This window comes from Leptonychotes weddellii, chromosome 14, assembly GCF_054177405.1.
Source record: "Leptonychotes weddellii isolate Sample4059 chromosome 14, ASM5417740v2, whole genome shotgun sequence".
Taxonomy (NCBI): domain Eukaryota; kingdom Metazoa; phylum Chordata; class Mammalia; order Carnivora; family Phocidae; genus Leptonychotes; species Leptonychotes weddellii.
The window spans coordinates 914,006-941,824 of record NC_138382.1 but is presented as its reverse complement, the minus strand read 5'-3'; the positions used below and the strand labels follow the sequence as shown (position 1 = coordinate 941,824).

The following is a 27,819-nucleotide window of genomic DNA, read 5'->3' as shown; positions in this document are numbered from 1 at the left end:
CTCTCTCTCTCACACACACACACATGAACCTGGGCGGCAGGCAGGAGGCAAGTTCCCGCCTCAGGACTCCCGAGACACCCTCTCCCGTGAGCACACACTCGTAGGGCTCCCACTTTCCCCGCTGTCCACATTCAGGGCACAGAGCACACCTCATGCTCCACCTCGGCGCAGGGTGCCACGCTCCAGGGAACGTGCCAGGAGAACCAAGATCTTGCATCTACTGAACTTTAAAAGTATGTGTTTGCGGGCGCCTGGGTGGCTCAGTTGGTTAAGCGACTGCCTTCGGCTCAGGTCATGATCCTGGAGTCCCGGGATTGAGTCCCGCGTCGGGCTCCCTGCTCAGCAGGGAGTCTGCTTCTCCCTCTGACCCTCCCCCCTCTCATGTGCTCTCTCGATCTCATTCTCTCTCGCAAATAAATAAATAAATAAATAAATGTGTTTGCCAACTATGTTTCACAAAAATGTACTTTGTTATATTTTAACATTCCTTTTTTTTTTTTTAAAGGGAGAGCGAACATCCTTTTATGCTTCCTGACCATCTGTGTTTCTTCTGTGAACTGCACGTTTATGTTCTTTGCTACTTAAAATACTTGTCTTTTTCACTTGTAGGATGCTTTGAGGGAGAGGAGAGGTCAATTCACTTTCATTCACTAATGGTCCTGTCACCTACCAGCACCATCCTTTAAAAGCATGCCACCGACACAGACCACGCCAGCCTGAGCCCGTGCCTGGTCTGCGCTACCTGTCGCCGTGCTCACAGAGCACCGCGAGCGCTCGGGTCGTGCCGGGCTAAATGCACCTCCTTCCCCCAAGACCGTCCTGAGGGCAGCCGCAGGTCCAGAGCTCCCGACTCAGATCCAAACCAAAGGTAAAGCAGGTCACGCCTTCCTGCTCCAGCTGAGTTTCTGAGCCAGTAGGGTGAAACCCTGTCCTGCGCACAGCAAGGCCCCGGGTCCTGCTCTGCCTGGCGTACGGCCCCAGAGCCTCTCCCTTCCCGCCCTCCTCTCTGTTTTAACATGTCTGCTGATCATGATAAATGGGGATTCAAGGACACTAAAGTGTTGATAGGCCCACAAGGCTACCCAATGTCTGGATTTGAGGCTTCACCACACTTCCCATCACCCCACACGCGAGCCCACCTTCCGACAGCTCCTCCAGAGAGCACCGTGAAAGCACCAAGGCGGGGCAGAGCCAGAGAGGCGACGAGGCCTGAGCCTTTGGGGACAGGGCAGAGCTGAGGGTACACAAGAGAAGCGAGGGGCCCTCCAGCAATTACCACCCCCACAGGGTGGCTGGCCAAGCTAGGTGGGGGACCGCTGCAGGCAGCTCAGGGCCCAGGCACACGGCACACCCCCTCCTGCTTTGGGCCTTGCTCCCAGCTGCCTAGGAAAAGCATCCCTCGCTAGACCAAACATGTGCCACAAAGACATGTTCGGCGTGCTGGCGCGAGGTGATTTTCAACAGACAATACTCAGTGCCTTCGAATTCCAGAGGGGAAGAGCTTCTGGGATGTGACCAGCTGTTCTCGTTTGCACACGAGCCTGGACCCCGGCCCAGAGTCACACCCAGTACATCTTCACTATACTCCCTTTCCAGAAGGTTAACTCAGAAGTATAAATGCAAAGGTACAACCTGTGATTCATCTTGGGATTGCAGAACTGCAACACCACGATAATCGCTTACATACAGAGTTATGCTCCACCATTCCGTGGAGCACACAGCCGTGCATGGCAGCAAAGCCCTCTGTAGCTCCGCCCAAGGTCAGCAGACACTCGCGCCCACTCCACAGAGGAGGAGAGGGGACATCCGGTCTCAGGCTCTACGCTCACCGAGCATTCGCAGAAGACGAGAAACCATCTCCATCGTTGGAGCACCACGGGGCCCTGGCCATCCAGCCACAAGCCAGGGAGCAACGAGGAAGAGGAGACACAGCAGTATGGTAGGCCCTTGCTTTTCCCCATTTCTTCCCGTTTGTGAATCAGGTTTCTTAAAACAACGGTATTTGACAGGAGGAGGAAGATAGTGCATTTAAGACTTTCTTGATCAGATTCTAACAAACTACATATTTGAAAATTCATTTACCCAGGGACACACATTTAAAATACTCCTCTCCAGTTCCAACCCGGATTGCAGCTTTCTCTGGTTCCGGTCAGGTAAACGGCGTGATTTCAGGAACGGTCTACAAGCTGCTGAGTTGAGATGTGAGTTGCTAGATTCAATTCAGGAGAGGAGATTCAGAGTTCCCCTTGATCCAGGAGCCAAGACTGAAAGCCACCAGCGTCTAACTTAAAATGCTTTCTGCGGGGGGGACTGGGGTCTCACAGCCCAGGGGAGAGTAAGGGTCAGCAGCACTTGACCAGATAACTTCACCACATCTAAGGGTCACACAAACCAATTTTCCCAAAACTCCACCCCAGCAGAGGAGTGGCCCAGGGCCGCGCGCGGCTGGAACGGTGCGGATTTTCAGCCCGGGAAGCCGTGAGGAGGTGTCTCACCTCTGCTCCTCATCTCCAAAAGGCCCGAGTCTGTGCGCAGAGATGTCCCCTTCCTACCACAAATGACAGCTCTCTCTGCACACAACTCTCGGCCGCCGGAGGATGGAAGGCGGCTTCCCGGGAGACCGAGCTATGTGACGGGCCTCACGCAGCCGACACAAGTCTGGAAGCACCAGCTACACCGCACCCACTCACTTTGCAGCTGCTCCACCACCTTCATCGTTGTCGGAAGACGACGGCGTAGAAGACCCTGGAAAGTACGCTGAGTCCACATGGTTGGGGCTGCCGCCCGGAGCCGGGTGGATCGGGGATGACCGTTCGTACAGCGGGGTATGCTTTCCTTCGTGAGGAATGTTGCTGTAGGTGCTGTGCTCAGTCAGACTCTTTCCACTCGTTTCCACAGCGAGGGCCGGCTCAGCGAGGCTGTACGGGTGAGGACCCTGGCCCGCAGCACCTGGGCTGGGCACCTGTGGGGCCTGGAACAGAGGGCAGAGGTCACGCGCGCACTCGAGGCCCGCAGCACCCGGCTCCCGTCGCAACGCCTGGTCCTGGCTGCGTCTTAACTCAAGAAACACTGGCACTTGCTTCACGTATCAGCTCAACGGCCTAAAAAATTATTTTAGCTTTTGTTAAAACCTGATGTGTATGCAGCAAGCCCCAAAGCAGGCAGACCAGCTGCGGGAGGGGGAGGAGGGCCTTACCACAGGCTTTGCTTGCAGAGGGGTCTGCGGAATGTTGAGCATCTGGGGGGGGACGTACGGCGGCATGATCCCAGGCATTCCAAACGGATTTGGTCTGGCTGTTTCATCGACAAGGAAAGACAGCGGTACATGGGTTAGCAGAGGACATGCCCCAGACACCACAGTGGCCAGCACATGCCCCCACCTGCCCTGCCCCCTCAGGTGACAAGACACCACCAATCCCCACCTTCAGAAATTCATGTTTCACATCAAAAAATACTTCATTTTACGGTGATCAACTTGTAGACTGGGCCTAGGATTTTAACTTACAGGCGTTTGGGCCACCCTCTCTCTGGCCCTGCCGGCCTCTCAAAGCCCTAAGACTGCAGGCGCCGAAGGGACAAAGCGGGGACAGATACTTCCCCTCACGTAAGGGAGGCAACGGAATCTTCCTGTTGAGACTAAAATTCAGTTCTTGGCTATTAAACAGAAACAGCGACGTGTGGAAGTCGCTACCGGTACCTCTCAGTTTTCCACTGCGAAGCAGAACCACGATGGGGCTGCACGTACCAATGTGTGTTGCGGGGCCAGTAACCTGGCATTCTGTGCTCTCAGAACGTGACTCTCTAAACCTGCTCTGACGGACGCCGCACTCGCTCGGCTGCCCCGTGCTGACGGGAGCGAGCGCAGCCGGGACAGAAGCAGCTCTGGACACACACCAAGACCAGGCCACGTGCCAAGACAGGACGCAGAGCCATCAGCTGGCACAACACGTGGTGATGAGGCCTGTGGCCTCAGGATCAGAACACCTCCAAATACCACAAACCAGTTCCTAACGCAATAAAAATAGGAAGGAGACCCTTTGCGGCTTTGCTCTCCCACTGAACAGTCAGGCGTGGGGCACCTGTGAGGTGAGGCCGCAAGGCCGGGCCTGGGGCACCTGAGCCCCAAATGTTCCCACGACCCAGATGGTGGGAACAGACAGCAGACACGGGGGCCGCAGAGCCACACGATCTCCTCCTTAGGCTTCTTTTAGAAACTGAACAAAACCAAGCCTAGAGACCCCTGAACGCCAACATCCTTTACCAGGAAAAGTGTTCCTCCAACTTCAGAATCTGGGCGACTCAAGGCCAAACAAGGAGCCCCAATACTTGCCAAGATAAACACATTTAAATAAAAATAGTACTAAAGCACCCCCAAACCCAAACCCTCCCTCTCATTCTCTGAAAGAAAATTCCCACTGGTATGTAAGCTGAGCTTCCAGAGCCACCCAGGCCTGGTGGAGCCAGGAGGGAGGGGCAGCGGCTCACTTCCCCCCACCCAACAAGGACCCACGCGCCTGGAAGCCACAGCCGGCTGCAAGAGCCCGACTCCAAGTGCCCAGCACACGCCTGCACTGAGAGGAGCTGGGGACAGGACTTCCACAGCTGTGGGGCGAGTAACTGGGAACGGTGGCGCACACACACTCACATGTCACCACACACAAAACACACGCACACGCATGCACTGACCACACATACATGTGTGTACACACGTGTTCACTACACTCACCATATTCACCCCAGAGACACGCACGCTCATTCACCACATGCACGTACACACAGCCGCACGTGCATGTTCCCCACAGCTGTGCATTCATGACACACACACGCATTCACACCTATACGTGCCCCACACGCACACGTTCATTACATACGTGCACTCACCCACATGCCCATACGTGTGACATGTCCTGCACACGTATGTGCATTCACCCCCGATACACACACACACATGTTCATAAACAAACCCCACGTACATACACACATGTGTACACATGCAAACACAGAGGGAAACATTCCTGATCAAATAGTTCAGACCCAGGAGATCGGAACCTCCGAGTCTGAGACATAAGATGCTGTAACTGGTTCAGTTCCTTCTCAGGAGATTCTGAATCGTATCCAGAACACTAGGAACTCCATTCAAGCTCTAACACTACAATTTAAGTCACCATGAGAAGCGCAGTTTACAACCTCTTGTGGCTGACCCGCCCCACCGAACTTCTGAGTAACCACACGGAATGTCGGCCATGCCAATTAGCAGCATTCCAGGGAAGGGGATCCTTTTGTCTCTATTTTGGGCCAATATGTGCTACAAAGTTCCTGAAAAGCACAAACTTCTTTAAAAACAAAAATAAACTGTAACTTAAAAGCAAAGATTTCCAAAGAAAGAACATTTTCTAAAATCACATTGTAATCACCAACGTCAAATAAAAAAACCTTTGAGAACCTACAAAGCTAGTTACTAATCTATCAGAACCTAGTCCAATAAGTGAATTAATCTGTCTGTACTTCTGTGAAGGCTGGAGGACGGCCCAGCAAGCCAGGCCTGCCTCTGGATGCGGCGCACCTCCCTGCACTCGAGTTCTGGTTGTCACTGCCCTCGAGCCAATAAGCAGAGCACTGGGTGCCATGTGACAAGGCCGTCTTTCTCGGGACTGACCCTGGCTCGCGTGTGGAGGTTAACACCGCCAACCTGTCACTCTCCTCCATTCACAGACACTCTGAGAGAAGGGCTGTTGTCAGCAGACTATGCAGACGGAGACAGACGAGTGGAAACAGTGTTTAATTACTATATGAAAAATACTTTCACAATTAAAAAAATGTCCAGACTTCTTTGTGAATGATGAGAAAAGCACACGCATGGCAGCCTGACAGCTACGCTAAGTTAGCAGTGCTGTGGGCGAGACGCTGCCCAGCACCCACTGCCTCAGTTACCCACTGCACCCCCAGGGACCTGCTCAGCCATTCCCTGAAGTAAGAGAAGACACATCTTAACCAAGAATGGTGTTGACCAAGAAGCTTTGCTGAGAACCAGTCGGCCTACCCACGCCCCAGCCCGCCTAGCACAGACTCATCTACCACCAGGCATTTAGCTGCAGAGACGTTAGGCCAACCAAACAAATGAGTACCAAAGTCATCAACTCTTAAAATTCTCTAATGCCAATGGATGCATGATTTTCAAGTGTTGTACAAAAAACATAGCTTTGAAAATTCAGATTCAAAGAACAAGTCAATATGTTCCCTACCACCAATACTCATTTTCAACACCTATAAGGTCAAATTTTCCAACGACATTAACCGTATTGAAATGGATGTATTTACTCAGCACTGATATCGTACAGAAGTGAAGACACAAAGCCACATGGAGAATCTTGTGTAACTTGCTTCCATCGTCTTCCAGATGAGTAGCTTCCGAAGGCAGGCCACAGGCCACAGGCCAAAGATGGTGAAGGCAGAAGCAGGAGGAGAGGAAGTTGGCCAGCTTTGAGGGGCTGAACCCGGTCACTTTCCAGGAGCACCAGCTCCCGGGGGCTCAGAGCTGGCACACCCACACAGCCAGGCCCCCCAAGAGGAGCCAGAGGCCGCCATCTGCAGAGAAGCATGGGCAGGCTGAGTGCAGGGCTGAGAATCAAGCAAGTAAGCACCTGACAGAACCACGGACCCTGGGGAAGCACACTCAGGCCAGCAGGAGTAAGAACTCCGGGAACTGGAGCAGTTCACCATGACGAGGGCAGCCTTCCTGATCGTGGGACTGTGGGCACAGAGCAGCCCATGGCTGGGAGCCAGCGGGCTGCTCCCCCAGCACCTCTACCACCACAGAGACTGGACAGCGCACGTGGACCTCATGGTGCAGCATCACTCAAGCCCACACAGCACCCGAGTCTTCAAGAGCAGAAGCTGACGAGCGACGGATGCACCCAAGTTGTATCCAAATCTGTCGAGCTCCCGGCTCACTCACGCCGAGCCAGAACGGCGCAGTCCCACAGCAAAGGATGCCGTGCACATGGGCTGGCAGAGATGGGGAGCAGGAAGGAGCACCAATGCCTCACGTGGCTGCCCACAACAAATCAATCTCTGTCCGCTGTGGATTTCGGAAATGCACAACCTGCAGGGAGAGTCCCTGCCAAATGAAGTGGCCATGCCCTTTTGTCACAACGCCCAGAGAAGCCACCAACAGACCTGACGATGAGCTGGTCATCCTGCAAAGACACCTTGTCGAATGGCTGCCACGTTACCCCAAAGTGACTGATGGTTCAGGTGTTTTTTAAAAAACGACCTTTCAAAAAGCCATGAGACCAGACAGGCTGTATCACTTCACAGTACATGGACTAAAATAAACTCCCAAAAATCTTAATGAAAGGTCATGGGAACAGATGTCGAGCCTGAGGATGATGTTCAGGAATCGAAAGGGAGGGAGATGAGGCTGACCTTCTGCTCCACGTGAGAGCGCCGTGGCTTCTCTCTGGCAGAGTTGACCTAGACCCTGGGGCCTGACATCAGTACCATGTGCTCCAGCTTGAGATAAAGATGGGAACAGACGGACACACAGACACATCTCCAAAACCAGCAAGGGCAGAATGACACGCACAATACAGCCCCCGATGATCCCACACATAGAAGGTAAGAAAACAAAGAAACCTGTTTGAGGGGACAGATGGGACCTTCAGAAAAGCCTAATGAATTTCTTTAAAGAGGGCAAGATGTGAAACAAACACTACCATTTGCTGACCCTGTTCTGTGGGCACACCGCTGCTCGTGACACTGCCTTGTACTGACAGTTATATTTGAAGCTTTCCCACAATAAAAAAGCTTAAGCCGACACCGTGGAAATGGTGGCTTTAGTAAGCAGAACTGTAAGGCTGAACACCACATAAACTTTAAACGCCAAATTTCAAAGACTTGCTAGTAACATGCGGAGCAGTGTGACGTGGACTATCATTGTTTAATGATATAAAAAGCCATCAGTGTTCACAGCCAAACACTGGAAATACCCCGGACGATGAGCACAGGTGGCAGCCGGGACGACGGGGCAGACCTGGAGAGGGCCAAGACCGCGATGGGCCTCAGCCACAGTGGCCGGGCGGGAGCGGGCAGGCTGTCTGCAGCGTGGGGCCGTCCCGCCGTGCTCCCGCGGAGGTGGCACGACCGAGCAGGACGGAGCAGTGCAGGCAGCGCTGGGTCCTCACTTGTGCTCGCTCCCCGGGCACACACAAACCTGCCATCACCCTCTGCTCCAGGCAGGCCGCGTGACCGCGGCATCGTGTGCTCCCGCCTGGACAACCCTGCCTTCCTGGAGATGGACCTGCCTCATCAGCCAAAGCAGCCTTGCAGGAGCTGCGCCCTTCTTCCCGGACTGTGTCTCCATTTCCAGAGTGACATCTGCCGACTGTGCCCTGACAGGCTGGGAGCCACACTGTGGGGAGACAGAGCTGTACTTCCAAAGAGACTGTTAACCTAGAAAGCCCAGCGACAGCTGATGGGACAGGCTGGTGACGCGAGCCATGCAGGCCGTGTGGCCACAGCTGCTCCCCTTCAGTCACCAGAAAGGGACGCCTGCCGGCACAGCCGTAGCCCAGAACCAGGGCCCATGGACCAGTCCTCGTCTCTCCTCGCGTTTACACCTGCGCCTTCATGAGCCCGGGCCCCGAGAGCTGGCTCCAGAAGGCCAACGACAGGGGCCTACTCCTTCCAGGTGAGACAGCAGTCGGGTATGCTCTCCTATGACCCGGTCTGATAGAAGGGGACCAGTGAGGAGGCAGGCTCCCAGGGGCCCCTTCCTGTGGTCGCGGTCGGTCTGGTCCTGGCTTCCTGGGGGCAGCTCCCATCCCCACACAACCCCGGGCACAGGCCTGGTCCTGCAGGCTCCTCCCTGGCCTACTTGCTCTGGGGCCCGGCACGTTCTGAAACCCTCCACGCTCTGACTGCCCTGCCGAAGTCCCCACATGTGTGCCACGCACCACCAGACCCCCACTTCGGACAGTGCAAGCCCAGTCAATCCCCTCCCGTTTCAAGCCCTATCCTTTACGAAAGCCACGGAAATAGGCTGCCACGGCCCCTGGCCCTCCCTGCTCCGTGCCTGGTGGGGTGGCAGCAGCTGCAGCGCTAAAAACAGTTTCTCCTCGGACTCCCTACACCTCGCTGAGGACCAAGCAGCCACACACACCTGGGAGCCACAGAAGTCCCCCCCTCACCTCTTGACAACGGACGTTCCTGCCACACCGCTGCTGTCTCCTGCGAGCCCGACCTCACTCCCGGCTGCCCCTCCTCTCCCTGACCCGAGCCACTCTGTCCACAGAACCCCCAGGGAAGCCCTCCTACTTCCACGTCTCCACTTAGCACTCGGGGTACAGACACGATAAAGAAAAGGGGACGAATGACACAGAATTCAGGGAGCCGGTGGGCAGGGGAACCTGATGTCCCACTGAGGCTGGTCTCATTAACTGCACACAGGCTACTGGTCATGTGCCAAACGCAGCTGGTGTGCAACAGGTACAAAATAACAACTTTTAACACTATAAATCCTTCAATGAGCTTTCATAGCCCCTAGAGAGTCTGAAGCCTCAGGCTGTGTTTGGCCGGTGGCCACTGCCCACAGCCACACCAGCCCCTGCCTGCTCCCTGCGTCCTGGGCTCCAGCCACTCCCTTCCGCTGCTTCCATGCCCAGCGCCGCCACCTCGGGTCTCCTCCGCGTGGAACAGACTTCCTCCCCATCACCACCTCGCTAAACTCCTGCTCTACCTTCAAGCCTGAGCTCAACGTTAACTCAGTCGAGCAGAACCAAGCCCTGACTTAACCGGAACCAGCTTAGACTCCCGGTCTTCCCAGAACTGCCTGCTCCCGAGCCGTACGAGTCCGCGTCTCACTCGTGTGCAAGGCCCAGGATGGCACGTCTGCTCTACCACACTGTCCAGAACCGGCAAGTGCTGGCATGGGCCAGACACACCAAGGAGTTTTTGGTCTTTTTAATTAATATTTCTGAGCAGTTTTAGGTCTATAGAAAACCTAAGCAGAAAACACAACCCTTGCATTGGTATGATATGTGTTCAACAGATGGTCTATTTCTGATATGTGACAATTATGAACCAGAGCCCACAGCTCGGTGCTCACGCTATGGGTTTGGACGAATTTTTAAGGACACATATCCACCACTATAGTGTCACCCAAAATCCTCCGTGCTCTGCCTACATTCATGCCTCCGCTGACTTTCCACAGGCTCCGTGGCTGTGCCTTTTCCAGAATGTCATGCAGCTGGAATCATACAGCAGGGAGCCTGGAAGAGTGGCTTCTCTCAGTGAATGTATTCAAGGTCTTCGTGAGTTAATAACCCATTTTCTTTTTAGCACTGAATAATATGTCATTGCCTGGATGGACCACAATTTATTTGTCCACCACCCATTGAAGGATGTCTGGGATGCTTCCACGTTTCAGCAATTATGAATAAAGTGCAAAGTTCCGTGTGGACAGAAGTTTCCAATTCCTCGGGGTAAACACGGAGGAGCCTGGCTGCTGGACCACGTGGCAAGAGTGTGTTGCGTTTTCTGAGACACTGTCACACTGTCTTCCGCAGCGGCAGCAGCACACACTCGCGCTGTGCCCCATCCCCGCCAGCATCTGGTGGTGTCGGAGTTCCGGATGTTGGCCGTTCTGACAAGTGTGCAGTGGGAGCTCAGCTACTTTTCACGGAAGAGGCCAGGAAGACACAGCGTGTGCATCCTCAGATTCACTGGGCCTCGGTTTCACTTGTGCAGCCTTTTTACAAGAACACCAGGGTGCGCCGAAGCCTCCCGTCTCCGTTCACAGGCCTGAGCTGGGCCTCCGGCAGCCAGGAGCCACACACTGCTGACAAGCTTCCATTCTGACCGCTCTTACGTGCACCTACATTCAGATGGGACTCTGTGGCCATGGGAGGCATTATGTGCTGGGACAGAAAGCACAAAATCATAACCATCTCCAGGTCCCTGGTCCCAACACAGTGTTTCTGACACAATAAATGTTTACAAAATGAATACTAATCTCACCTGTAACTGATTTTAAAAACCCATCTCAAAACAGATCATTTCTGGGGGTCCACTATGCAAAGACAGTACAGACTGGAACCCATTTTTCACCCTGAACAATACCACATGCTGTGCAGGCCAGGCCTCCCAGCACCATGGCGCAACAGGGTGTGCAGGCCCTCCTGTCAATTCCACACCCTCTGCATCAGTGTGGGGAGCAGAGGCTCCCTCAGGGCCACAGAGGCCCACGGGCTCCAACACAGCAGCCCTGCCCAGTGCCGGTCTCCCTGACCACAGCCAGGCCAGGAAGGTGTTCCTGGATCATGGAGACCCAGTGAAGATCCTGACACAACAGTTCTGGCCTAGAACCTCAACTCCAGCCAGGTTAGGAACCCCTGGTTAGAGTCAACTCTCCCCATTTTTACTCCCAATAGCCTCCAAGGGGCTAATACAATGTTTTAAATGTCTTTAAAACTACACATATTTCAGTTTCTAAAATGATTCATACAGACAAGTTCTAATAAATGATAAAATTATGTTCCAACACTGGCTGTCAAAGTTCTGAATGCATCTTCCCAGAGAATAACATAATGGACCAAGGTCAGAAAAGACCACTCAGGACCTACCTACTGCTGGGCGCCTGGGTGGCTCAGTTGGTTAAGCAACTGCCTTCAGCTCAGGTCATGATCCTGGAGTCCCGGGATCGAGTCCCGCATCGGGCTCCCTGCTCAGCGGGGAGTCTGCTTCTCCCTCTGACCCTCCCCCCTCTCATGCTCTATCTCATTCTCTCTCTCAAATAAATAAATAAAATCTTAAAAAAAAAAAAAAAAAGGACCTACCTACTGCTCACAAAAACATTTTTACGGGAAATGTGTCTTGGGTTCTCACATGGAATACCAAGAAAGCCTCTCCCCAATCCCACGTTGCTCCTTCTAGGCTCTCCATTCCCACTCAGCTCCACAGCGGGAGCCTAACAGCACATACAGGCAAGAGGGATGGGCACCATCTCCACATTATTTTGTTTCTTTATACTTGTCAGGAAAAAAACAAAAACAATTTTACATGAATCCACTTCTGCTGGCTCCAAATTGTGTATCTGTAACTTGAAATACACCTTCCTCCCAGTCTTGCCCCAACCTCTGTCCCCAATCACCCCACATTCCAGGCCACACAGCTGCCGGCCTGCACTTTCAGCTGCCCCAAACTCTGTGCCCCACGGCTCAGGTCTCCGCCACAGTCAGCAGCACCAGGAGACCCTGCAGAGAAGGCTTTAACGTAACACACAGTAGTTATCACCCACATGGACCTGCTTAAAAATACCGCCCCCAACACCACAAATTCTTCCCCAACCCACCACCATTCCCCAAAACCCACAGACAGGAAGTGAAACTAAATTCCAGGAGCATCACCTTCATCCATAAAATACTTCCTTCACGTATTGTCTGACAACGTAAGAACACGAGAGCACTTTGTATAACATATAAGTTTTTAAGAAGCTCAAATTCAGGGGCGCCTGCGTGGCTCAGTCAGTGAAGCGACTGCCCTCGGCTCAGGTCATGATCTCAGGGTCCTGGGATCAAGCCCTGCCATCAGGCTCCCTGCTCAGTGAGGAGTCTGATTCTCCCTCTCCCACTCCCCCTGCTCGTGCTCTCTCTCCCCCAAATAAATAAATAAAATCTTTTTAAAAAAAAAAAAAAAGGCAGCTCAAATTTAAACATGAATTTAAAGCCCATCTCGCCTCTTCAACATATCGTCAACCCTGTTAGCAGCTCAGACCAGCACCAAACGCTGCCTCATGCCCTTTTCCACCCTGACCTCCCTGCCGGCCCCTCCTGAGTAAGCGTTCTAGTCCCTAGTGCACTAGAGTGACTGCTTCAACTACCCTGTCACACGAGGACCAGGTGTCCCCTCAGACACATGAGGGGCAAAGATGCCCTTCTGGGAACTCCCCCCAGGCTCTGTGGCTGCAGACCATTCCTTGCCTTTCCCAGCCACTGTCCCTCTGAAAACAGAGACAGTGTCTGCCCTGTGACAAGGGGCCACAGAGCATGTCACATACACCCATCTCCAGAACCAGGAAGCCTGAGGCCGGAGACCGTGGGGTCAGGATGTCCACCCCTGGCGTCAGACCTTGCCTGTCACCTGTCTCAACAGTGTCCACTGGGTGCCCCTGCCATAGGAATAAAGCAACCCACATGACCTGCCTGCCACATCTCCCTCTGTCCAGCACAGTGACCCCAAATCACGATCCTCTCACTGTCCCAGTTGCAACAGCTTTTCCTGGATTGAGTCACTCAAATACTTTCCCACGGGGGTATGAGGGTGAAGGTGGCAGGTGGGGCCCTGGCTGCAGACCTGACATTCCTGGGGGAGGACTGGGAGGCAGTGTGCAGAGGATTAAAGCAAGGTGCTGAGACATGATGGCTGCTAGCTGATGGCCTCAGACAAGTGACAGTGAAGCCAGGACCTCAGAAACTGGAGTGTCCCAGGCACAGGAGGTCAGGACGCACTCTTGACTGCAGGCCGTTGAGGCCCTGAGGCGGGAGCCGGCATGGCCCATCCCCGGCCGAAGCCAGCAGGGCCTGGACAACGCAGGGCCAAGGGCGCAGGACCAAGCCGTGGGGAAAGCAGGGGCACAGCTGAGAGTTCGTCCCAAGCCTGCTGGGACTGCGCCTGCCAAGTAGTTTAAACAGCACCATGGCTGCAGGGGGCCAGAGCAGCAGGAGGATAAGCCCCACCGACAGAAGCCCTGACCGTGGGTCCCAGCGGACAGGCCAGCAGAGCAGCCTGCGGCCCCGCCCTCCTTGGGCACTGGGCATCCACAGCGACCACCACCAGCAGCCACACTCCTCTGGACCTGGGGGCCCTACACGCACACTGCAGCTCTACGCTTGAGTGAGCTGATGAACGTACCCCATAAGGGACAACTGTCTGGGACATTTCAAACCTGGGACTAATCTTCTGAAACCAGTACACAGAGGTGCTCTCAAACCACATCAGGAACATGGAAGCAAACACAACAGAAACAACAGTGGGCAGCACAGTCTCTCAGAGCTTCATGGCTCCGGACCCAGACAGAGGCAATCGGACTCAGGGAGAAGTCTGGCACGTCGACTCGGGGCTTCACAGCCTCCCGTGAGAGCACCACCAGGCAGGCTTCACGTAAACAGCTTATCATTACTTTTATTCCCCAATTTCAAATCTCTGAGTTAAATTTGGTCTTTTGCAAACAAAAGACAAAAAAAGAGGCAGCAAAAGAGAAGATACCCATCTGCTGTTCTGAAGTGGATTTACGAAGGCGTCTGCAGGTCCAGAGGCCTCCCCGCAGAGCACCCCATGGACACCTCCTGGCCCGCCCCCAACTCCCAGGTCTGTCTGTCCTGCTCCTCAACCTTTCAGGGGCCACTGAGGAGCCTGCCCAGGAGGTGCAGCTCCAAGCACTCACGCCAGTGGCGGAAACCTCACTCTAGATGAGTAACACTACAAGACTACTGGGCCCACGTTTTAATCTCTCTGGTGACTGCATGGTCAGCGTCCGTCACAGAGGCTTGGATTTACTTACCTAAGTAATGTGCTGGGTGAAATGCCATAGGCTTACTAGTCGCTGAGTAATATCCAATTGCTCTCTTAAATCGAATAACTTTGTCATCTGTTCTAGACTGGAATAAACGTAGGAAAACCTTTGTAAATTGCATGCCACTGGTCCTGTGCATGAACATACTTTCACAATTCAGCACATGTATCATCTACAGCTTTTCAAGTTAGAGAAGAGTTTAAAGTGACATTAAAATCTTCCAGGAAAAGCAACAAATCAGACACTAATCCTCTCAGAGTGACGTGGGTTAACACAGACTGGCACCCCATCAGGAGACCCGGGTCTGCAATGCAGCCCTCTGGAGTCCCGGGCTTCTCCGGGCCACGTCCCTGGTGCGGCCTGGGGAGGTTTTCTGTCCTGTCTCCAGCAAGCAGGACAGTGGTTTCAGCTTTCCAGAGAGACATGGGAGATCACACCAACCTCATGTCCTCCATTAACCCCGACTCACTCACATTCCCTACTTTCCCCAAAAAAGAAGAAGAAATCCCTGACCATCACCTGAAGGGATGGACAAGTCACGTTCACAATTCCACTCAGCCCGCGTGATAGGTCTGTCTTCTCAGGAGAAACGTTATCAATCATGATGGAGAATGTAGGAGCAGCAGACCTCCCAGGCGTCTACCTTGAGCCCTCCCGGTGCAGCCGCGGGGGAGGCCGGGAGCCAGGTGAGGGGCCCCTGCCACACCCACCCCCGCCGTGCAGACTGCTCCAAGCCTGCGCCGTACCTGAGAATGCTGGAACACATCTTTAGCTACGGCATCCAAGTCCGAGGGGTCCTGGATGTTGCGGACGTAGTCGGCCACAGCCTTGATCACCACATCACACGGCGGCAGGACTAGCTGGTGGGCCCGGACCTGAGAAAGAAGTGCACAGGTCAGTACATGAGTCCCAAGGGCAGGGCCCAAAAGCTGCAGGCCCCAGCATGACCCCCCGGTGAGTCTCGGCCCCAAGACTCTGGTGCTGAGGCTCAAGCCGTAGCTCCCCTCGGCTATTAAGTACAACTCGGCCACTTCCACCAAGCTAGGTCACGGAGTGCCTGGCAGTCCCACGTTACTTCTGACACATCTGCGACCTGCTCACCGTCAACCCTGGGCTCAAAACCCCGTGCCCCAGAGCAGCGAACATAGCGCGAGAAGCCACGGGCTGCAGACACTTCCGTTCTTCCTACGCCAGCCGACAGGAGGCCGTGCTGGGCGAACGCAGCCCAGGCGCCAGACCACCAAGAAAGCCAAGTCGGCTCTGAGTGGGAAGAAAGATGGGTGCCTGACTGCTGATGCTGACGGTCAAGTCTTGTGAACGATACACAGAACAAGTGTCGTAATATTTCACGGTCCCAGAATAGCTCATCCCACAAAAAGGTAAGTAAACAGGTTTTATTTTAAAAGGTTTTATGCTCTTTAATAAAAACTAAAAAACCATGGAAAAATATGATTTCAGCTAAAACTATAGTTTCGCCCTTTTCTTAGAAACAAAGATGAATCAGGCACTTTGTTTCTAGCAATTAAAAAAAGTCAAATGATAGCAAGAAATAATCTTTATTTCCCATATAACCACAAAGATCACAAAGATAAAAAAAACAGAGCACAGACCCCAAAAAGCCCTGTGCGTCCAGAACTGTCCGCTCCTGCCTGCCACCCTGGGCTGTGCAGGTGGGCCCAGTGTCACCACAGGGGAGCTGGCTTCAGGGACAAGGAGTGAGGAAGGGCCACAAACCATGGAGTGCGGCGGCCCCTGAACCTGGAAGAGGCAGGAAACACCCTTAGAGCTTCCAGAAGGAGTGTGGCCTTTAGAACGGTAAGATGATAAATCTGAGTTGTTTTAAGACATGCGCACACATGCACAAAGACAGACAAAAACAAAAGAAAAAACTCAGAAAACCTGAGCCTGAGCACAAGACGTGGAAGAACCCACCAGAAAACAGACATTTACACTTTTAAGTCACCATCGAGAAAATTTTCAGATGCGCAGACCACATTCACTCTCTCCTCACAGAAGCAACAGGTTTTCTTGAAGCACCGTTCCTCATGTCCGGGTCAAGGTTCTCAGCCCCCATGTGCCGGCCATTAGTGCTCATGAAGGGACACCCCATCGCGAGGACTCCAGAGAGCCATGCACACGTCTGTGCGCACACATCACAAGCTCAGTCCTAGAAACCCAACCCCCCATGAAGGCAAAAGCCCATGGGTGCACACATGTCCCACGGGACGAAGCCTGGCGAACAGCGTGTGCCAGCCAGTCTGGGAGGAATGCAAGTCCCACCTGTGCTCCCCCTTCTGGGGTGTCTGGTCCCATGGCCGGGCAGGAGCAGGGCCAGCTGGTGGCAGCCCAGGAGGGAGGAGTCAGAACAGAAACCCTGCACCGTCCTCAAGGAACATGGACGGGGCCAGGGACAGCCGTGCCCGAGGGCCCAGGGCCTCAACTCCCGGCCTCAGCAGTGTGGACCTGGCTGACCAGGTGTGCCCCTGGCACCCTGAAAGCCTACGGGGCCCTCGAGGTTTTCATACCATGCTGCCAGGGCTGGCTCTTGTACGAGGATTTCAGATACAGAACAGAGCGATAACAACATGGTGAGAACAACCTACAGGATATAAAAACAGCCAAATGTGGAAAGGGCTGTCCCCCAGGGGTGGGGAGCTAACGGTGCTACAGGCTACCTCTCCTGGGGTGTGCACCCTGTCACTGGGACTCCGCAGATGACGGGGAGCCACTCACAGTCTGTCCCACCGAGTGAAAAGGACCACCTGTCACTTCCGTTCCTGTGGACATCCCTGCTTCACTCCCGCCCCCACGACTGCTGTGCTGAACGAGCCTTGAGGGAAAGCAGCCGACGCCACCAGTGAAGACTCCCGAGTGCCCCCCCTGCCCCGCTCGGTGCAGAAGTCCCCACGGCCCTGACTCCCTCACACCAGCCACCACTGGCCCTGCAGCTTCCTTCAGAATCAAGCCTCCCAAACCCACCTCAGGGCAGCACCCGGTGGCAGCGGCCAGGCCCAGGGGACAGCACGAGCGCATGCACGGCTTGGGGCACACAAGAGAGGCTTTAACTCAGGAAGAAAGAGCACACAAAGTCATTTCTGCAACTCAGATGGCACTGTTATAACCTCCAAACATTCGCCAAAAGATTATACACGTTCCAAAATGATTTACCACAGAATTCCTTTTATGAGAAAGATTCCTGGTACATTCAAATAAGGATATATTTGCAGATACCCAACCAATTTATTAAACTTCTGACATTCCTGACAACTTTTAATTTGTACTTTTTTTTTTAAATTAATTTATTTTTTAAAGATTTTTATTTATTTATTTGACAGAGAGAGAGAGACAGCGAGAGAGGGAACACAAGCAGGGGGAGCGGGAGAGGGAGAAGCAGGCTTCCCGCGGAGCAGGGAGCCCGATGTGGGACTCGATCCCAGGACCCTGGGATCCTGACCTGAGCCGAAGGCAGACGCTGAACGACTGAGCCACCCAGGCGCCCCAATTTGTACTTTCTTTAAAAACCTGGCCATGTCACACTGGGAAGGAATCGCGCATTCCTACGGGCTGGAAAACGGTGCTGAGAGCGCCAATGAAACGGACAAAGAAACAGTCCCTGAAGATCCCGGCCACCTTGAACACGGCTTACGGCTCTCCATCCACACACACCCGCACACGCACACCACACGAAGGTGTTTCTCGGCCAACTTTCGGCTGGTGCAAAACACTGATCTGCTGTCCCTCAAAAAGCGCTAAAACCTCCCGAAGATGCTCTGGGGGAGCATGTGCCCCCCCCCCCCCACAGCAGCAACTGCAGGAGACTTACAGCAATCCACCCCTGTCCACTCATAAAAACAAAATCAACGCTCAAACCACACAAATGAAGTGTTCGCTCCTTGGAGAGAGGCTTCAAGGTATTTTTTACGAAAGTCCCACTTCTTTTTTCTTTTCTTTGAGCAGCTGTACTTTTATTTTAGCCCAAAGCTTAACATTAGGGGGAAAAAAACAAAATTTAAATAAATTGCAATATATCTAAAGTTGAGAACAGGTATTTTTTGTCTCCAAGGATAGAAAGTAAATTCTGTTTAATTAAAAACCAAACAAAAAAAAATAAATAAAAAGCAAACGTTTATGATCATCTGCCTTTTTACAGCACTTTGTAGCAATTGCAGTAATTGTTAGTTACTCGCTTTACAAGCAAAAAGACGAAATCTGGAACTGGCAAAGACCTCCCAGAGTGTGCAGCCCCCTTGCTTGCAGACGGGACACTGGTGGCAGACACACCCTGCGTGGTGGGGGCGGCAGGCACACCTCCAACGGGGCCATCTGCACTGAGCCTCATCTTTCCCCAAGGTCCCATTTCCTACTGAAGACCACGTGCCGCCGTCTCCTGCGGGTCGTGGACAGGTGGCGAGTGCGGAAGGCACTCAGCCAGGCGGCCTCCACGCTGGCCCTTCGTGCACCCCCTGGCTTTCCCTCTGGGACCTCTTAGACCTGCAAGCCAGCAGGCGCCCCTGTTTTGCCAACCGTGATGATCCTGTTCCGTGTGCCTCTCTTGACAACCTCTACCTTGTATTTTCTTCCGACCCCTGGTCCAGTGCTGGAGCTGTCACGAACTCAGTGGTATGAGCACAGGACACACCCACCCCACAGGGATGCGACCGGGTCCACGGAAGCCCTCGCCACGCAGCCCCCAGCTGAGCCAGCACCAGCCGCCACAGGCAGCAACGGGCTCCCACTCTTTAGGGCCCCCATTCCCATCCATCCGCTAGCAATTCAAAGGCCACAACACGAGTTAGCGTCTGTCTCCCCAAGGAGATAATCTCTTCCCACCCCTAGAGGAGAAATAATGAGGGTCCTGCCATAGAACCAACTTGTAGCCACCCGGTTCTAGCATTCCACTACTTAGGTGATTCTGTCGCCTCATCTTGGTTACATTTCAAAAATCAAAGACTTTTCTGCAAATTAATTCAAATGGCACAATGCAGTTACCACATGACACTTCAACTGTTAAATTAAATCCATTATGTCACAGCAGCAAAGGATTGCACTAAAATCCAAGATTTTCTCCCAGACAGTATGTAGATTGTATCAAAGGCTCTTCTAAAGCTTTTTTTTTTTTTTTTTAAAGATTTATTATTTGACAGAGAGCACAAGCAGAGGGAGCTGGGAAGGGAGAAGCAGACTCCCTAATGAGCGGGAGCCCGATGCAGGGCTTGACCCCAGGACCCTGCAACCATGACCTGAGCCAAAGGCAGATGCTTCACCGACTGAGCCAGGCAGCCACCTAGGGGGCTCCCCCTCCCTTTATCTTTGTAAGATTTTATGTGTTGCGTCTTTAGGAAAAGAGCATCAGCATTCTGACACACAATTTAGCTGAACACATTTATATACACCAGTTTCTTAAAATGAAAATTTAGCCCCGCACACACCAAGGGAACCAGTCAAGAGCCCATTAAACTGCGTTTAGACGTGCGCGCACGTGCAGTTTGATGTTGGCCTGGCGGTGCTCGAAGCGTGGGGAAGGGAGCCCATGGTGAAGTTTCACTTGCTCTTAAACTTTCTCCCGTGGATTTTCTTCATACAGAACAGATGATTTGGGGCCACTTAAGTCTTGTTCTTCATGTTGACAGGAATCTGAAATCCTCAGATGTTCAGGAAACGGGAAGACACAAATGGGGCCCCTTCAGCAGCAACTGTGTAGAGATGCGACCCTTGGAGGCCGCTGCAGGGCGTGACTTGCTGTCCACTGCGCCCCCACCTGCATAAAGGAGCTGCACAGCTGACTTCAGGGCAACATTTATAAAGCTGACACTGGAAGGGAAGACGGGTGCATGTAGCCAGACCACGTCTGACTTCACGGATGTTAGTTTATGGTAAACAATACAGTTTGTTTCTTTAGAAGGATAGTTAGGAAATATAAATGTTAGAAATCCAAATGCTTTAAAATGAAGCAAAGTTAAAAATAAGATGCAAAGTATAACAGATTCATGTCCGTTTTGTTTGAGAAACACTGTAGTTATATTTTAATTCTGCTAATTACGTCATCATAAGTATGTCAAAGTTCAATGGCATTTTATTTTGCTTTTGAAAATCTTACAGTATGCTGTTATGAATTAAATAATTATATCAACTTTTTCAAAAAGTTTTACATGAAGTTTTACATAGGAGACTACTGTGCTATTTTGGTTAGTCTGAAATAAATTTTGACTAAGTGAAAAAAACAAGAACAAAAAAGAACAAAAAACCCTTCACGATCTCTCCCAGCTTGTGTCCAAACTTTGCATAAATGCTATCCGTCCATCATGTACGTTTCTGCAAGTGCACGGCTGTTCCCTCCTGTATCCTCTCGTCTAACTGCTCAGCGCGAGGCTATGAGCAAGCCAGAATGCGTACCACTCTCATGCCAACAGCTGGGACGGCGCGGCTGTCATGGCCACTCAGTCCCCGTCAGGCCAGTCGTCAGTGCATCTGGCCTGAGCTCTGAGACCCACAGGGATCCCTACAGGACTCCCGGCTAACTGAACAAACACACCACAAAACCAGGATTCTGGGGCTTGGTGCTGCTGCTCGCACACGGCCTCCCGGCCGCTCGCTGCAACATGGGTGAGCAGAACACAAGTTCCCCGCGACAGCTCTGCTCCATCACCATTAGGAAAGCCACAGCTGTGATGGTGTACGTCTGAATCCTGGCAGTGTCAGGGAAGGAAACCAGAAAGCCACTTTGCCAACAACACTCCTTTACTCGTGCATGAACATGGGACGCCAGAGGCTCACATTCTTGCTGGAGACAAACTGCTGACGTAGGAGGGACCCCCGGAGGGCCGCACAGAGGAGCAGCGCTGTGTTTTACCCTCACACCACCACCGTGCGGCGCGCTCTGGACGTCCCGAGGGGACAGAGGGGCCCACTAAGGTGCTCGCTCGTAGGAGCACCCAGGTGAGCAGCGCGGCCACCCCAAGGCAGAGCACACTCCGGTCTCCTACCTTCTAAGTGACACCTCTTCCAGGGTTGAGATGTCCTTTCTATGAAACAATGGCAGATGGCGAGCTCCTTTTCCTTTTGGTATTCCTACACAGCTAAGAGTTGGCAACACTACAGCAGCCCTCCCAACCTTCTTTTTAACAGGTCCATGAAACCCGAATCCATGCTGTTGATCGAGGGAGCCACAGAAAGACTGTCCACAGGAGAGACAGGAGGTCAGGCCTTGTCAGACGCAGGGAGGATGGGCATGGGGGCCAAGGGCTCTGGCACACACCTGAGCACCGTCGCTACAGGCAGTCAGGAAGGAAAGGACGGGGTCAGGAAGGGTCAGACCAGATATAGGAGAGGGGAAGAATCAGAGACACCCCCAAGCTGTACCCTAGAGGGTCAACAGGGACAGCTGGTATCACTCTCTGAGAAACAGAATACAGGGGATAAACCCACTGAGGCAAGGAGGAATACCTTATTTGGTGTGCAGGCAGAGCATCCCAGTGGAGATGCCTTGGCAGATGGTGGGCTACACCCCGCAGTCAGGGAAGGGGTCTCGTGGCTGAACTACACTGGAGAGTGGTCAACACAGCGATGGCAGCTGAAACCCTAAGAGCAGATGAGATGTGGCAGAAAGCTTGAGGCCGCAGCAAGAGGCACATGGACTAAGGAACACACACACACAAGCAGAGGAAGCCCGCTCACACAGGAGTCAGGAAGAGGACACGGCACATGAGGGACACAGAACAAGGCTGGGGTCCAAGAAGAAAAGCAGGGGTTTCCAGAGGTAAGGAGAACAGGGTGGCTGAGCGTTGAGTGTTTCACACCCCAGGGAGATGAAAACCATTCAACACTTCACAGATGTCACCCGAGTCCTCCGCGGCCTTGGACAAAGGCCCACTGTGGTAGCCTAAATTCACTGCAGGGTTAAGCTGCTGAGCACATTACTAGAGGCCACCCTCCGGAGATTTGTAGAGGAGCTGTGGGGCTGGGAGAATGTGGGAAAGACTGGAGCACATTTACAAACTGAGGGCCATGAGAGCACAGGGGAGACGGGACCGGGTGTGCAGGGCCCCAGAAGCATCCAATGAAAACAGCTCGGCTCAAGAAGAATCACAGACCAGTCTCAGACCAGAAAAAGGCAGTGGCAACGGGCCTAGCTGGGGAGAACGGGCAGTGGGGAGGGGGCCACGGGGGCAGCAGCCCCAGCGCTGGGACAAAGGGTAAGTGGGAGCAGTGTGTGACCAGGAGAGCCTGGAAGACAGCAATGAATGTTCACAACACGTTCAGGAGGAGAGATTTTACCTGCGGACACGGGCAGCCCAGCTCGTGATGGGGACCCTAACGTTTAAATCTGCTTTACGGAGGCATTTTACATGCAGTAAAACCCATCCACCTCAGGCACACAATCCACTGAGTTCTGAGGAAGGCACACCTTAGCGGAGTCGGCACCGCCATGGGGAATAGTGCCTGAGACACCCCCGGCCCCCTGCGCCCCTTCCCAGCCAGCCCCAGGCAGCAGCTGCACGCGGCGCCCTCTCTCGAGTTCTACCCTTTCTGGGTTTATGCAGAGGCGGTCTCAGAGCTTTCCTTTGTGTCTGAGTTCTCACTGAAGAGAAGTTTGTTTCTTCGCCACTCCCAGGGCCTCCCCGTGCGACTCTTCCACCCGTCACTCACCGGCCGGCCCAGGGGTGATTCAGAGGCCCCACGTAAAGCCACAGGGACGCTCAGACCTAGGTGTGTGTGAACACACAGCTTCACTTGGGGCGAGTGTCGCCAAGTGGGAGTGCGGGTCACAAGGAGGTGTGTGTTCAGTGTTGTGTGAAGCTGCCAGGCTGCTCTCCAGGTGGCCACTCGCCGTGCTCCCCTGGCTGTGACTGGCATTCCCTCATGATGCAGAGGCCCTCTGTGCACCTACTGAACATTCCGGAAAATGCCTGCTCAAACTGTCCCCCATCCTTTTTTGCTGGGTTGTATCATCTTACTGTGCTGTCCTTTACAAATTCTGGACATGGGTCTTACCAGAGACACTCTCTGACCCTTTCCCTCGGCCGCTTGCTTTTCAATAAGAAATCTTTGCCTCAATTAAGGTTGTAAAGATTTCTTATGTTTCTTCTAGACTTGATTTTTATATTCTTTTCATTTTTGCACATGGATATCCAATTACTGTAAAAACTATCCCTTCCCCATTTTGTTACCTTGGGCTTCTGACATGAGCGCCTTCCAACTCTGTTCTTCCTTCTCAACATTTTTGTTGTTAGTCTAGGTCCTTTGCAGTTCCACATGAATTTTAAAATCAGTTTTCACTTACTTCAAAAAAAAAAAGTTCGCTAGGATTCTGATAGGGAGGTGATAAAATCTAAGTAAGTCTTTTAATCCATGAACACAGTGGTTTTTTTCCATTTGTTTCGGTCCTTCTTCAACCACAACTGTAAATTCACCATCTGCTCAGGTGGGCAGTTCTCAAGAAGAGACAGTGCAGCACCATCGAGGGAGGAGGGTTTGCTGGGCAGGGGGTTGATGGGGAGCCCAAGGCAGGTGGTGCTGGCATAACCAGCTTGAGAGGGTGCCCCGGAAGGGTGGTATGAGAGGAGGTGAGCAGAGAGCCCCCAGAGGCCCAGCAGCAAGTGTCCACACTGAGAACTAACACCAGCAGAAGGTGGCACTGGTGACAGAGGGTGAGGGGTAGGGAAGTTTACTAGGCGAGATGGAGCTCTTCTGAGAGGAGACCCGGGGCAGGCCGCTGGGCCCAGGAGGCCGTGGTCCAGCAGGGCCAACCGCAGACCTAACAGGAGGTGAAGGACGTGTAGCCAAGCTGTCTGGCAGCCCAGTGCACAGAGCTCCCAAGGGCTCTGGAAGGTAAAGGGGAAGACTGGCAAGGTCCCCAAGGCTTTCCCAAGTGACAAAAAGTGATTGAGTACAGCCACTAGGAGGGTGGGAGGTGGTGTTTAGATGGCCTAACTCTTCAGAGTTACCAAAAAGCCACATCAGGAAAGGAAAAGCATAGCCCACAGAATGGGGGAGAGTATTTGCAGATCATGTGTCTGCTAAGAGACAGAATCCAGAATACAAAACAAACAAAAACACAAAAACTAAAAAAAGCCCTTACAACTCAATAATAAAAAGACAAATTACCCAATTTTAAAATGGACAAAGGACTTGAACAGACATTTCTCCAAAGAAGATAAATGAATGGTCAGCGAGCACAGGAAAAGATGCTCAACACCATTACTCATCAGAGAAATGCAAATCAAAACCCCCTCACACCCACTGGGACGGCTGAAAATACAACAGACAATAGCAAGTGTTGGCATGGATGTGAGGAAATCAGAACCCTCACACACTTGCTGCTGGGAGTGGGAGCAGGGCAGCCCCCACAGGAAGCCTTCCAGTGGCTCTACGAGAAGGCGAGCAGGACCAGCAACTCTGGCCCCAGGCACATGCCTGACAGAAAGGGAAGTCCATACAGACGTGGGCACAGATGCTCACGGCGGCCAAATGGTAGGCACAATGTGAATGTCCACCAGCTGAGTCCGCCCCCAGGGCAACAGTGTCCTCCTGCCAGAAACAGGAGTGAGCACCAACAGCTGCTCCCGCATGGATGAACCAGGCAGTTACGCTCGTGAGAGAAACCAGACAAAAAAGGACACGTAAGTCTACTTATATCAAGTGTCCAGAGACAGATGTAGATCAGTGGTTGCCACGGGCAGGGAGGCGGAAAAGCGGGGAATGACTGCCAATAAGCACTGGGTTTCTTTTGGGGTGATGAAAATATTCCAAAATTAGACAGTGGTGATGGTTGCACAACTCTGTGAAAGCTAAAAATCACTGAACTGTATATTCTGAAAAGATAGATTTTATGACATGTGAATTATAACTCAATAAAAAAGAAAAACAAGCTTTCTAAGCAAGTGGCACTTTTGGAGTAAATGCCCGGCAAATCCCAGCTTTATCACATATCTTTCTGGTCCCACACATGGCTCGTGTCAAGAAGGGAAATGTCGGGGCGCCTGGGGGGCTCAGTCGTTAAGCGTCTGCCTTCGGCTCAGGTCATGATCCCAGGGTTCTGGGATCGAGTCCCGCATCGGGCTCCCTGCTCAGCGGGGAACCTGCTTCTCCCTCTCCTACTCCCCCTGCTTGTGTTCCCTCTCTCGCTGTGTCTCTCTCTCTCAAATAAATAAATAAAATCTTTAAAAAAAAAAATCCTAAAAAGAAACCAAAAAGGAATTCTGTAGCCAAAAGGCACAATAATTTTTCATTTCAGAAAAATTCACTAGAGGGACTCAAAGGCAGATGTGAACAGGCAGAGGAATCAGTGATTCTGATGACAAGACAACAGACATTATTGAGGCTGAGGTCTAGAAAGGAAAAAGAGGGCGCCTGGGGGGCTCAGTTGGTTAAGCGACTGCCTTCGGCTCAGGTCATGATCCTGGAGTCCCGGGATCGGGTCCCGCGTCGGGCTCCCTGCTCGGCAGGGAGTCTGCTTCTCCCTCTGACCCTCCTCCCTCTCATGCTCTCTGTCTCTCATTGTCGCTCTCGCAAATAAATAAAATCTTAAAAAAAAAAGAAGGGAAATGTCTCTGGTTGAGCCGCCTTGTAGTGCTTACTGTGCAGAGGTTGCTGGTGGGGCACCAGGTGTGCGTGTGTGCCCCAGGAGGTCTAGGGACAGGAAAGGCCGGCACAGAGCTGCAAGGGGGCATGCCCAAACAACAGGTGGACGAGGGGCTCCGTGACAGGAGATGCTTGGCGGTCAGAACCACTGATGGGGATAAAAACTCCAAATGCATGAAACTGAACATGAAGTTTAGGAACAACCATTAAAATGAATACAAAGACCTGTAACTAATGGTCCAACTGAAAAACATTTTTAAAATTAAAACTAAATGCCTATCCAAAATAAAAATTCTACCACTTACTAGGACTCAAAATCACAGAGCAATAAAAACCCAAAAAGCACATTTAAAAAGGGAGCTCACTCAGCATGTGCTTATGGCCAGGAGGAGGTCCCACCAGGGCTGACCACCCCATGCCCCAAAGGCCCCACCCCTAGTTCTAGAATTTTCCATCACATAACATGGCTGCCTGCTGTCCTGAACACAAATGAAATATTCTTTACTTCTGAATCAAACCTAAGACATTTGATGCCACCTTACCAGCACCTCTTCCCATAGAAACTGAAGAACTAAAAAGCTCAACACCTGCCCGGCTGCCTCACCTCCTCTTTTCTACCATCGTTGTGAGATTTTAGGTTCTAAGTGTGTCCAGCACTGCCCTCCCACCCCAGTGAACACAACCCTGATTAACAGCACAGCACACAGAGTCTGTTCCCCTCCCTGCCCACTGTCTGCAGGTATCACCCCTCGATCTGGCTGTCTGCACTGTTCTGCACCCACCTGCAGTTGTGGGCAAGGAGGTCGCTGCGGAGAGGGTGAAGACCCCTCCATGGCAAGGGGTGCTGTGGGCTCATCACGTAAGGAGTTCACAGAACACCCACCTTCTGGGAACAGCAATCCAGTGGGAGTGACTTTGGCAAAAGGCAACACAGTAGGACAAGAAAGGGCGAGGAACACCTGCACTTGGGGACATGAATCAGATGCCTGTGAAAGCTGTGTATACCACAAACTGTTAAAAATCACAAGAAAGTGTCACACACAACTAACCAAATTTTCAAAAGATGTGGTTACTTTTATGAGCGGGGTAAAGCAGACAGGATAGGAACAGTGTGACACAGCAGGGATGTTCATGAGAAAGGACACCATCATGTCCGACTTCCCCACATCTGCCACAATGCCAAAATGATGCTGCACACAGGACGTGTGCGTAAAAGGCCAAAACACAGACACTGTGCAATATCTGAACTCAAAGCCAGATGCGCTTGCATTTTAGACCGTGACTCTGAAACACCCAGAACTTACCAAGTCATTGAAAAATTACTGCAGATTGCTTCTCCATCATACCCACAAAAACCCCCAGCTGATATTTACAATACACATGATGATAATACAAAAAACCTGATTGGATCCTGACTTAAAAAAAAAACAACACACACACTTTAAATGACTTGCAGGAACAAGTGAAAAATGTGAACATGAACCTGACCTTACAGAACGTAGGGTCTACTGCTGATGTAGTTCGGTTTGCTAATAGTAATATGAGTAAGGAAGAGACTAGCCTTATTTCTAGGGGGTCGTGACATAAACCGAAGTTTTCACAGGTGAAATGTTAGGATGTCTGCAACTAACTTCCAAATAGTGGAGCTAAAAAACAAAGATAAATATAAA

The 27,819-nt window shown here is 52.3% G+C and overlaps 1 protein-coding gene and 1 long non-coding RNA gene across 6 annotated transcripts in view; both read right to left on the bottom strand.

Moving 5' to 3' along the window:
• Positions 1-27,819, bottom strand: part of FAM120A (family with sequence similarity 120 member A) — a 92,882-nt gene that overhangs the window by 44,496 nt on the left and 20,567 nt on the right. For all 5 annotated transcript variants that reach the window (XM_081802716.1, XM_081802715.1, XM_081802718.1 and 2 more), the window contains 4 exons: positions 15,316-15,444; positions 14,558-14,654; positions 3,197-3,294; positions 2,691-2,971 (listed from right to left, as the gene is read on the bottom strand). In XM_081802716.1, the coding sequence (XP_081658842.1) occupies positions 2,691-2,971; positions 3,197-3,294; positions 14,558-14,654; positions 15,316-15,444 (605 nt within the window). The remainder of the gene's footprint in view (positions 1-2,690; positions 2,972-3,196; positions 3,295-14,557; positions 14,655-15,315; positions 15,445-27,819) is intronic.
• On the bottom strand, positions 5,405-14,546 carry LOC145716953 (uncharacterized). The gene is made up of 2 exons (XR_014139892.1): positions 11,835-14,546; positions 5,405-11,621 (listed from the first exon to the last, which is right to left on the bottom strand). It is a non-coding gene; the product is annotated as an uncharacterized LOC145716953 (long non-coding RNA).